The sequence below is a fragment of the Dicentrarchus labrax genome, unplaced genomic scaffold, assembly GCF_905237075.1.
Source record: "Dicentrarchus labrax unplaced genomic scaffold, dlabrax2021, whole genome shotgun sequence".
Classification (NCBI taxonomy): domain Eukaryota; kingdom Metazoa; phylum Chordata; class Actinopteri; family Moronidae; genus Dicentrarchus; species Dicentrarchus labrax.
Genome location: NW_026136714.1, coordinates 6,211,851 through 6,224,551, shown reverse-complemented (window position 1 = coordinate 6,224,551; position 12,701 = coordinate 6,211,851). Strand labels below are relative to the sequence as shown.

Below are 12,701 nucleotides of genomic sequence, written 5' to 3'. Positions count from 1 at the left end.
CACACAGTCACTCACTCACGCAAACTTTTTGGAGTGCAGCTTTCTTCTTCGCACATGCAGTCCAGCTCATCAGCTGCTGGCCTCCACTCATGAAACTCTGGTCCTCAAACACACACACACACACACAAATGCACAAGTGCATTTATTCAGATCCTCCTCAGATGCCCTCATTGATATGCAATGTCTCCAGCTGGATTAAGTTCATGTTGGAATTTTGTTTGATATAATTCCTGTCTCTAAGAAACGTCCTTTTACCATGAAAAGATCACTCTCGGCACTTTGTTTCTTTTCTTATTCTATTGTTTTTTGGCTTTGTTTTACCAGAACATGGCAAGACTGAGCTTGGTTTTACATCTGTATTCTACCCTGCAACTCACTTCTGCCATTTTGGAGATGAGCTGCAGATAGAGTAGAAAAAGCTGTGTCTGGCAGTTCCACTGTCAATACAGTGCAGTTCGTGGGAAGAAACAAAATGTATTTCTCAGTCTGGAGGTAATGTTACAGTGTTGGTGATTAGAGCGTTTAAGTTAGCGGCACTTCCAAAACACTGTCAAACTCTCTGTGAACGAAGCGAGATCCTGACAGCGCTGTCTCCTCTCATAGTCGGTGCCTGGGAAAAAAATGCAAAAACTGATTTGCATGATATCGACAGTGAAAAACACAGCGGTTCTCACAACATTGTTGACAGATTCTTTGTCTTTCTTCACCCTCCCTTGTGGCTGCCATGATGCCACTTTTATTATTTTTTCTCTCAGTATTTTGCCATATTTCATTTCATTTAATGCTCATCCTCTCCTCCCCCTCCCCATTTCTTTCTTGCAGGTACGGATGCTGGAATCTTTGAGTTGATTGGAACAAATAGAAAGCAGAAAAAAAGGCAGATAAAGAAAGAGCAGAAGAGTGAAGAGAAAGAAGAAGAAAGAGGAGAGTGAAGAAAGCATAAAGTTCTTTAGAAAGAGGAGAGAAAGAAAGAGACGGGGACGATGGGGAGGAAAAAGATTCAGATCACGCGGATTATGGATGAACGCAACAGACAGGTAAGTCCCTGGGGGATGGGAGGATGGATGAGTATGAGGGTGGGGAAGAGGAGGGGTGGAGGAGGGAGGAAGGAGAAACACCCTACACCCCACATAGCCCTCAACAATGAAGGTCTTCTGGGAGTCGGGGCAATATGTGAACCGGGCGACAGAGAAGTGTATGCAGGGATATTGCTCTGGGTGGAAGAGTTCCATCGGTTCGTAAAGGCAGGTTTGTTTCCCCCTCAATCTAACACACCACTGTGAGGACACCTGGAGCATTTTTCCAAAAAGGGATTTGCATGAGAACATTTGTAATTCTTAAAAAACATTCTGCATATCCCTGCCCGCTCTGAGGGCTGCGGCCTACACACAACTGTAGCACCCTTCACACACCCAACCTCTCACACCATGCCACCCAGTTTAGCTCACTGGCAGTGGAATATTACCGGGCAGAGGGTGGGTAGCACCAGAGAGGCAGGGTGGAAGAAAACATAAACAAACAACCAAACAGAGATGGGATGGTCTAAAGTGACACACTAGACTTGGGCCAGCAGGGTGGAGATGAAGGGCAGCCTGGGAGACAAACACTGAAACAGTATTTTTCTTGAGCTAAATGAGTAACAGTAGGACTGCTGTAGCTTTCCCCTGTGTAGCATAAGAGATACGCCTTTAAACCAGAGTTACTGTACATCATAATAAAAAAATAAAAAAAACTGGCCAAATAGCAACCCTAACAATGGAATTCTTGCAAGACACTTTTTCAACAACAGCTGGCATTACTTGAGAGAGACATAATAAATTGTGGACAGCGTGATTCAAGCAGACACTACCGTCTGTGGCAGGAAATAGATAGAGACAGAGCTCTCTCACTGCCCCCGAGGCCCACAATTGATCATTTCCTGTGGCACGACTGACCACTGACACTTTGTCAGCTTCCTGGCAGCCCAATTGGATCCATACGCTGCTAACGTGGCCCCTGGATCACAGGTCAAACACGCACGTAGACACACACACCTTGTCTGAACAGAGACGCGCTTCATTGCTTGCGCCGCATCTTTATGATCTGGCATTGTAATTGTCCACAACCATTTCTCACAGCGCGCTTAATCAAACACAGTCATTTGTGGTCAAAGTGACATGGAGAGGCTCAAGGAATCGATTGTTCAATGCTGGAGGAGTAATTGAAGCAGATTGTGACCCCTTTCAGGACACATCTCAATGAATGTAATTGCAAGTAACAAGAGGATAGTGAGAGGGGAGTGAGAATGTGACTGAACCTGAGATAAAGAGGATACTTCCAGTAATCATGATTTTACTGTCTGTGATACACAGCTGCTCATCTTGAAAACACGGTGCCTTTAGAGTCACACCTGCAGCACAAAAATGAGAGAGTGAGAAAGACACATAGGAAGAAAGTTTTAAGTCAGGGAGGGTGTGTGGCAGTACACATCTATGTGCTCCGTATTCTGATTTATGTATCTGTTATTGAAAGAGAGGCAGGCAGACGGAGAGACAGAGGAAGAGCAAGGAGGAGGTCACAGAGTTTTAGATGAGGACTAAAGCTATCATGTTGCAGCAGCACCCACACTTCCTCCTTACTGTTATCTCAGCCCTTCTCTCTCATCCCACCTTAGACTAGGCCCGCCAGTTGCACCAGGCACTCCGGCTCCTGCGGATAAGGAGGGAAAGAGGGAGACAGGAAGGACACCTGAGGGGAATCGATGCCTGAGATATCCGGGCTTTACTTACAGGGAGAGGAGGAGGGAGGAGAGGAGAAGGAGGAGAGAGAAAGGGTTCAGGGAAAGGAAAATCAATACATCACTGGATTTTGTTGTTTTGATCTCTAAAATGATAAATAACCTATTTAGTTGTTTGTTTAAGTCAAACTGCAATTCCTGCTGAAATGATGTCATTAAGTCATGTGGAAAACACCACGTCCAAACAGAGAATATGGCATTCAGTGTTATTCAACCTATGGTCTAGATAAATGACATCACCACATTTTGTAAAGGCGGACATCACAAGACAGAGACAGACACAGAAACTTAAATTTTCTTCTTAAAAGAAAAAAAAAACAAAAAAAAAAACGGAAGCTTTGGATTTGCATATTTTCACTTCCTTCTTGAGGAAATGTCCCAGAGCCGGAGCCAAATAAACACCAGAGGAATTTGTGTAATGCTGCTTTCAACCTCACATTCTTTACATACTTGTACTCTTTTATGTTTAAAAAGTTTTCCGTCTTCTTAAAGCTCTTCTGTGGTCTTCTGCGGCTCTCTATTGTTTTTATCATCTGTACAAAACATATAATATGTTGATACATATTTGATGTTATTTGAATATCCAACACCTCATAAAGTTGTATAAAACAAAACATGGTACAATTCCTGTTTCAGTCCAAAATAGCAGTATAAAGCTATTGTAATATTTCCCCTGATTCTTAAATGCCTGCATACACACTTCACACTGCAGTCCTCTTTGGAGTGGCACCACTCTGTGTGGCTGTCAACGCTACCTTGCCACCTACAGGGCCACACTGCCTCCCCACCCCTGCCCTCCCTGCAGCAGCAGTATCATAGTGGGCACAGGGCCTGGCTCTCTCTGGGCGGCCACTTTGGGCTGCCACCCCCAGGCCCCGAAACACTTCCCCAGAGCAGGGGCAGAAGGGCCAGGCCTCCCTGGCGTTGACTGGCTGCCCGGAGCTCCGGACAGTGGGCAGCAGTGTGTGAGCCCTGGCTCCAAGCCCCCCGACCACTCAGACCCTCTCCCAGCCTCGGGCACATGAAAGAGCCCCCTGTGCCATAAACTCATGGGCTGCACACAGAGAGCAGACTTTCTTGCCCCAGCTAGCACCCACACACACACACACACACACACACACACACACACACACACACACACACACACAAGATAGGCACACACACCTACTGTACAAGATACATATACAGGTGTGTGTGTGTGTGTGTGTGTGTGTGTGTGTGTGTGTGTGTGTGTGTGTGTGTGTGTGTGTGTACAAACACTGGCATAGATTTGAGACATAGCAGATTATACACTCAGACACATACTTAGATGGTGTATTTAGTGTCTTGTTTATGCAGCATAGACAAATGCTTGCTTGTAAACTCGTACACATCTAATACACATCTATCTCTCTGGAGTCGGTCTTGGGGATCGACTCATTTACTGCAATTGGCTCTAATTAGTGTTACCTCTCCAGCCAGTACACTCAGTGGGCTTAATTTAGGATGACTTGTTTGTGCAAATCTGTGTGTATGTGTGGATGTATTGTGTGTGTGTGTGTGTGTGTGTGTGTGTGTATGTGTTTGTGAGGGACATGTGGTTTTCAAGGGGGAAGGGACCCAGGGCCAAAGGTTAAACATGGATCAGGTCATCAGTGACAGGAAGTAAACCAACAGGATCTCCCAGCTCCCACAAACAGTCACACTAACACATACTTGGCTGGAAGACGGTAAAAAAAAAAAAAAAGCGTTTTTATGTTCCTGCATATGCTTCTTCTTTCCCCTCACCATGTTAACTGCAGCGCTGCAGCTGAAATAAGGGGTCTTTTTGTTTCTACGACAAAGCATTCTTCTCTCCAATCAACAGCACTGGGGTGAGAAAATGTGCGAGTGAAATTAACAGCAGGAAAATAATGAGGCCCACAGGGTAGCTACTCACCCCTGCACCCCTCCTCTAATTCCCTGTTTCCCACCTTCTACCATCTCCTTCTTTTACCACAGCAAGTGGCACTCCTCTCTGTCATATGTTCGGCGCTGCGAGACCTCACCTGAAAAGGGCTCACTAAGCTCTCACCTTCTCTCTGCAGTATTTTTATTCTCTTTTGCCTCCTCAACTTATTTCTTCTTTCGTTTCTCGTTCACATGTTCTTCACATGGTTCATTTTGCTCTTTCACCTCACACTGTAATTTTCACTCTCTAGAAAGTCGTAATGGTTTTTCTAGCTTCCTCTCTTTTCTTTTGCTTTGCCCGCTATGGTCCTCAATGTGTTGGGCTTTTAATTTTCAAAGTAAAAATCTGTTTATCAAGTGAAATTTTGAATATCAAACAATAGAGACATTTTCTGAAAAAATTCTGATGCTATTATTTGAAAAAATTAGATTAAAAAGATGTGTTTGCTGTGCATACAGGCTGCAGACTGGCAATTAACAATTTATTGCTTTTAAAAAATTACTTTGAGAGACTGGCTCATAATCTGCAGCTCATTTACATCTTCTCTCCATACTTGTCTTCCCTTTTTACTACTAGAAGCAAATCACACACACACACACACACACACACACACACACACACACACACACACACACACACACACACACACACATTCTGAGCTGTGCTTGTAATAAAAATACTTCATTAAGTGAAAACTGGGGTTAACAGGGTCTTTTGCAGCAAAAATCACTAAAACAATTAGATGTGCACGGACATACAATCCGTGTGAAAATCAGTTTAAACCAATCAGCTTTTTTTTTTTGGGATGAAAAGTGAAAACAATGGGCCTTAATTATACAATGTCAGCTTTAGTGCCACGGCAAAAGTTTATCCACCTCAAATGAATGACAACAAAGTTATTTTTGTCGTTCCGGCCACTAACTTGAGCCTTGTAATGTAACATCCACTTTTTTGTAGTCAGTGGGTATATCCTTTTCCAGTTGCGGTTTTTCAGCATAAACAGGAGCATACAGACAAGGAGCCTAGCCAGCCATTACAGTGCTGTCCTGAAACGTAATTACAAGCTCTGGTAAGAAGAACAATCTAAATTGGCATGTATTTTAAGACTCCTATAACTAAAATTGGCATAATTAAGACACCACTCAATCAGTTTTACAGGTTAGCTTTTAACTACTCAAAGTGGACACTTTCGATTCAGATACTGAATGAAGAAATCTTTGGAGTCCGCTGCTTCTTGTTCCTACTGTATAATGAAAGCACACTGAAAAAGGATGATAAGTAGGGTTTTGAGGAGAGAGAAGAGCATAGCATATATTAGAGGTGGGACAAAGCCTCTCTTGTCGTAATGCCCCTCTTAACAGCTTCTTTGGCTGTGAGGCAGAGTTCAGGCCCAGGTCTTGGGCTCCTTTTATTCCTTTTGCGTAAGCCCGTGTCTTCCTGCTTGGCCCGTGACAATGGGATAAGTGTTTGTCTCAAGACCAATCGTGCTGCTCCATAGCTGACATTTGTGTGTGTGTGTGTGTGTGTGTGTGTGTGTGTGTGTGTGCCTGTGTGTGTGTGTGTCCCCGCATGGCCATGTTTGGTTTGCTAACCAGCAGTTTTTGGTGCCTGTCTCTCCACTCCTCCTCTTCCTCCACCTCCTCCTCCCCCAGGGAAGCAGGCTGGAGGAGGGAAGCAGAAGCGAAGCCATTGTGAAGGGGAAGCCACTGGCCTCTTCCTGTTATGAGAGGAAATGCATACAAATGTGCTTCCTGTGCGTCCGCCCCCTCTCTTCTCCCTCCTCTTCCCTCCCCTGTTTCTCTCTCCCCTCTCACCCATGTGGCAGAGTATCAGCCACTATCCCTTCTTTCTTTTTCGTCCCTCTGTTTATCCTGAGTGTTTTTCTACTTCTTTTTGCCAGAGGAAATGTAACTGATTATTCTATTTCATTTTTTCTTTTTTTTCTTTTTTTTCTTTCTTATGGTCATTTTCCAGTGATAGCATATATGTAATTACATATAAACACATTAACATAGATGGAGATTGAAGAAAAGGTAAAAAAAAAAAAAAAAAGACAAGCAAACATTTCCGGAAGAGAGGGTAAATGGAAAATGGTGACGAGTTTGGGTGTTTACAGGGTGTGCGTGCCTGAATGCGTTTGTGTGTGCATGTGTATGGATCTCTCTTGAGATGGGGTTGTGGAGGAGGATAGGGGTGAACGAACAAGGCTTTTGTGTCACTGTGAGTCTACAGTGTACGTTCACGACGCTTATGAGAGAGCGCTCATTATGTGCCAAAGTAACTGTTATACTAGATAACAGCACGTACATATATACAGTAAGCAGGCATTTATGTGTAAACTATTAGTAGATATGGGATTATGGGTGGGCGGTGGTGTTTTGGTCTCCTTCTCAAAGTAAAAGAAAGGCTCCAAATTTTTGAAGGAAAATTGTGTGCTATCTCTTGTTGTCTCCATGAGCTTTTCCACAATTGAGTAATCTCTGAGAAGGTTAAGCTGTTGTTCTGAAATGCAGTTAGTTTTGATTGTTTCCAAGGTTTCCCAGCACAAATATTCAAGGGGCCAGAATTCTTAATGATTTATATTTTTTTTTTGTAGAGGCAGAGCTAGAATGCATGGTGTTTGGTTGGGTGTTGAGAGTTACCTGATAAACATGTCTTGCATGTTTTTAGGATGTGTGTTAGGTTGAGAATTTACAGAGGCTACACAGAGTCTCATTATGGACCACAAAAAATCTCTTTGTGTATGTGTGTTCTTGTGTGTGTGTGTGAAGATAGGTTTCACACCATGGTTACCAATTTACTGTGAAAAGACACAGTTGGGTCCACACTCACACACTTACACTGGTCTATTTCACCAGTACACACAGTTGCAAATGTGCTGTAACGTCATGCTCTCTGTTATTAACATAGTGGTGTGTCTAACGGCACCCACTGACCAAGGAAACAAAGATTACACCCACACTGACATACGGGTGGTTTACAATGGGTTTTTTGGTTTAACAACACGGATAGAGGCCTCATTCAGTGAAAGAAATAGATATTGTCCGGCGTAATCCAAAGGCTTTACACCAGCCTGAGAAGCAGAAGGTGCATGAACAATTAGAAATTAAATTAGAAATAAGTTAAGCAACTGATTTCAGCACAGTAATAATTCAGGTTTTTTTTAATATAAACAATAGCGCATCGTAAAACTTACATTTACTTTTACTTCATTTACAAAATAAGTTCATTATCCTTCTATTTTATTATTCTGTTAACATAGACTATAACTCTTTTTTCACTAATAGACAACTTTCTCAGTTTTTTTGGTCATTACCATTTTCTTTCTGCTGAGAAAGGCATCCAAGGCTTTTCACTGTCAGATACCTGTAAATGTTTGTAGATCAAGTGTGCCATTCACAGCATCTGTTTTTACCCTCTCTGAGTGCAGAGCAGTCGCTCCTCGAATACAGGTCCAGCGCACCAGTTTACAGCTGCTGTGTGGGCCGAGAGAGAGCTGTTTTGAGCTTGCACAGGAAAGGCAAGCGGTGACATCACCAGCTTGGATGTTTATGGGCTAAAAGGGTCACATGATGGCATCATGTGTGAGGTCAGTCATGACAGAGTTACCTCGAGCAGTGAAATCGAATACTGAACATAAAAATTGCATAGCTGAAATTAGCACGTCCCACATGATGTTTGCACCAGTATTTACCATCAAGACAGCGTTTATGTGCAAGCCAACTGTCTTTTAAAATGTGTTTGTGTGTACTTGTTCAAGAAAGCATGCGATATATGCCTGTGTATTTATGGATATATGTGCATAGCGTCAGTAATATACTGTATGTGATTTGGATGTAGCAGGTTGTACGTGTCAGATTGAGATGTGGGGGTGCGGTGTGATATTTATGTAGGTGTTATTGTTTGGTCAGTTAAGGCTTTTCATAATCACACTCATTCTCTTCCTGTGGTGTTGTTAAAGTCAGTTTATGTGTGAATTTTAATATGTGGGAAATGCATGCACAGTTCCTCATTTAAAGTGTGAGGCTCAACACAACTTTGATTGCATTCTGCTTTTATTTTTTACATGTTGAAATGAGAAGCGGTGAATGAGTGTCTTCCAAGTTCCTTGTTACCTTACACTGCTGTGTTTCTATGTGTGTGCGGTCGTGCTGATGTTTGCGAGCGGTCCACTGATATGTGAGCTTTCCGAGGCAGCATGTGGACCTCCCCTTTGAGACTATAGCAGCTCTGGACCTCTGGGACTCACACCCAGCCCACTGTGCGTGCCACGTGCCACCTTTTGAAACATTAATGGCCCCAGCAGAGTGTGTGACTGAGTGAGTGGGTGATAAAGGAGCTGGGCCGGCAGCTAGCTGTACCCTGCGTTTGCCCCTGGTGCCCCTTGCATCAAAACACCAGGGGAAGACAACACTCTACATGTCCTGTTCCTGAATAGTCTGCTTTGACCTTATGTCCTACAGTCCTGTCATCTTATTTACTCGCTCATGTACAATTTGTACTGTGGCTCTGCTGTTGTAAGCCTGGTAGACCACTTTAGGGTTCAGTTTTGGACAGTAAAGCTCAAAGTGGGTTGGATATGACAATTAATCTTATTGTCACAAGACACCTTTTGATCTTACAGCGTTATGAATGAGGCTTGTTTTTTTTCTTCACTTTTCAGTTTGACTGTAAATGTCAGCATGGTATTTAGAGCCCATGGGAGCTTTTTCGCCTCGTGCCGCCGGTGAATCAGTTGAGTGTTTGTGTGCTGAGGTACAGAACCTGACATTGCACACACCGGTTTGTAAGAAGTTAGAATGCCTTGTCTCTGGTTTCGGCCTCTGTTGTCTGACACATAGCTCGGCGTGACGCAATGACATCACTGGAAAACTTTTAGGTGGGGAAGCTGGTCCAGGATACGGCAGTTCATGTAAGGTTTTACCCGCTCTCAGTAGAAAGGGAGAAAGAGAGAAAGACAGGGTGGAGGTGAGGGATAGTTTGATATTCAGTTTCCCTGGTGCATCCTGGGAGATATGATTTCAAGAAATCCAAAACTATCTATCAATATCCATTGAACCCTATCTCCTCTTTCAGACCTCAGAGTTGTAAAAAATGTGAAGGGCAATGCATGATAGATTTATGCCACAAATCTATCCATGCATTACTCTGATCTACCACACACACACACACTCACAAAGATCTCTTCTATAAAAGCTTTCTTGGGTTTTTATAAGGTGGTTATAGTCTTTATTAATGTATTGTTTAACTGAGTGTTGGGAGGTTTTCGTTCTGTATTTTTGGCCCACTTAAGTGTCAGAAGAGAATAGACAAACATGCAGTTAATCAACAAACTGAGATCATTAGCTACCAGCTGGGCACAGTTCTGGCAGTATTTCCTCTCTGTAAAAAGCTTTGTCGATACAGATCTCCAATGTAAATAATACACACAGTCACAGAAGAAAATAAAAGAAAGTTCAATACGCACACACACAAAGCGGTGTTGCTCAGAGAAGGAAGCTGGCAGTTGCACATTTTTCTCTTTTTCCCATACAACCAAAGAGCTTACACACATGGCTTGGAAAAGAAACCAGGTGCAGCTCACTGGAATTAACTCACTTTCACTGCTCTAGTTTTGATCCAAACAATAGAGGAATAGTGGCTGTTCTATTTTGACAGTGTGGGCACTTGTATGCGTGTGTTATTAAAGCTACCGGTCTTGGGCCTCACACACACACACATGCACACACACACACACACACACACACACACACACAGGCACACACACACATCCACTTGCACGTACCCACAGAGAGAAAGAAAAAGGGCCCCATTAGAGAAGACAATTTTTGTGGTTTAAGTTGAGTGCATTGTCACTATTTGAGCACAAACAAACAGCTTCAAGCACAGGCAGGGAACCCATCCGTTATTTATATCAATGGCTTGTTATTCACTATGAGAGGCGGTTAATTGGGCAACACAACAGCTGAACAATGTGTGTTAATGTCACTGTGAGAAATAGTATGCTTCAACAATTTTTTAGATTAAAATAGCTATAGGTATGTGCGTGTTTCTCTCGTGTAAATGCGGGAGTGAGAGAGCGAGCACATTCAGGCCATATGAAAGGGGCGCTTTAACGTGACACGCTCCATGATGAACCTCTGTGCGCTTTGATGTACAAGCAATAACTGATCTTCTTTACCGTTATCTGTCTGAGACAGAGTGTTTTCAGTTCCTTAAATGTAAGCCCAGCTTCTTTTTTTTCTTTTTTCCTGGTATAGTGGATGGACTGTTACAGTCAGGGTGTGTTGAACCATCAGCAGACTTCACTTTCCTTTAATGCTGTTTTGCCGAGAACTACTCATTTTTAAGAGGAAAACGTATTATGTCAGACTGCTATTTATTCCCTCATTACAGAGGTAATATGTTGAGGGTGGGGGACTTCTCTGCTATAATTAAATGATTACAACAAGTCAGATAAAATGGTTCATTTGATTATAGGGGTGCCAGATTCAGTTCAGTGATACTGTATGTGTGCACATAAATTTTGACCCTGAATAGGAATTATTTATACATTGTTCTCCCCACAGCTAATCATTATACTCTAATTTTCTTTTTCTTCTTCTTTTACCTAGGTGACATTTACAAAGCGAAAGTTTGGCCTGATGAAGAAGGCGTATGAGCTGAGTGTGCTCTGTGACTGTGAGATTGCCCTGATCATCTTCAACAGCACCAACAAGCTGTTCCAGTATGCCAGCACAGACATGGACAAGGTCCTGCTTAAATACACCGAGTACAACGAGCCCCATGAGAGCAGGACCAACTCTGATATTGTGGAGGTAAGTTACAAGGAAACACAGACGGCACACATGCACACGCACACAGATGCACAGGAGCACACACACGCATGCACAGACACATGCACGCTCATGCAAACACACAGAAATGCACAAGCAGACAGATGGTTACAGCATTTGTGACTCATTCAGCAACCCTTACTTCTCTCTTTTGGTCTTCACACCTAACATAGTGTAAGAAATAATTGCTCTCAAAGTTTGTCAGTCTTCCCCAAGGTTTCAATCCCAATATCAATCACTGTTATAAAAGGTATTTTAAGACTCACAGTATATCATGAATTCAAAAAATATTTTGCTTCCTTGTGTAATTTGTAGCATAAAAGTAGCCTGCCATTGATCTGGACCTTTCAGACTGTACCCTGTGGTGTGTTATCACCAGCCTTTGCCTTTGGTGTCTTGTCACCATTGATGTGCCTCTTAGACAAGGATGTTGATCTGACCAGCTTTGGACACATGTCGCTAGTGTGGCTCAAGGCGATGTTAAACAGCGCTGTCAGGCCAGCCAGTAGGCAGGTAGATAAAGCAGGAAATGACGCTGGCACCCTCCAGGATCCTTAAGCTCCCAACGTGAACCTGTTATGCAACATTCACACTGTAGCTCAGAGAAACCTGGTGGGCCAAACACACAGACATGCATGCATTCAGGCAGAGTTTATCCTTTTCTCTTGCGCACAGACATTTACACTCACACCTTCCTTGCTGATTTTGTCTTCCTTTGTCTGCATGCTACATGGATTCTTTAAAGCAATATGATGCTTACATTGTGTAAACTATAACATTTTTCGTTCCTGCAACATTACATCAAATGCAATATTATACATGTCGCACATATTTGGTGCATGTTTGTCTGTAATTCAGCATTGAAGTAGTTTGTGTTTCATGATTAAGAATACACAGACTCCCCCTATTGTCCCACTTCTCACAACTTGAACACAAGTGGAACAATGACTAGTGATATAGCCTAGTTTTTGAAATATTCAAACTGAAGCTTGAAATTTCATTTTGTAGTATCATTTTGCAATATATATATATATATATATATATAGTCATAGTCATAGAAAACCTCAACTATGTCCATATGTACTTCCTCGTTTTTATTATTTTTGCTTACTCAGTTTGTAATTCAAAAATAATTTATACACAACACTATAAGTCTGTC

At 42.7% G+C, this 12,701-nt stretch overlaps 1 protein-coding gene across 7 annotated transcripts in view; it reads left to right on the top strand.

Moving 5' to 3' along the window:
* mef2cb (myocyte enhancer factor 2cb) overlaps positions 1 to 12,701 on the top strand; it is a 73,431-nt gene that overhangs the window by 31,746 nt on the left and 28,984 nt on the right. For all 7 annotated transcript variants that reach the window (XM_051423764.1, XM_051423763.1, XM_051423768.1 and 4 more), the window contains 2 exons: positions 823 to 1,037; positions 11,321 to 11,524. In XM_051423764.1, the coding sequence (XP_051279724.1) occupies positions 984 to 1,037; positions 11,321 to 11,524 (258 nt within the window). In that variant the 5' untranslated portion in view covers positions 823 to 983. The remainder of the gene's footprint in view (positions 1 to 822; positions 1,038 to 11,320; positions 11,525 to 12,701) is intronic.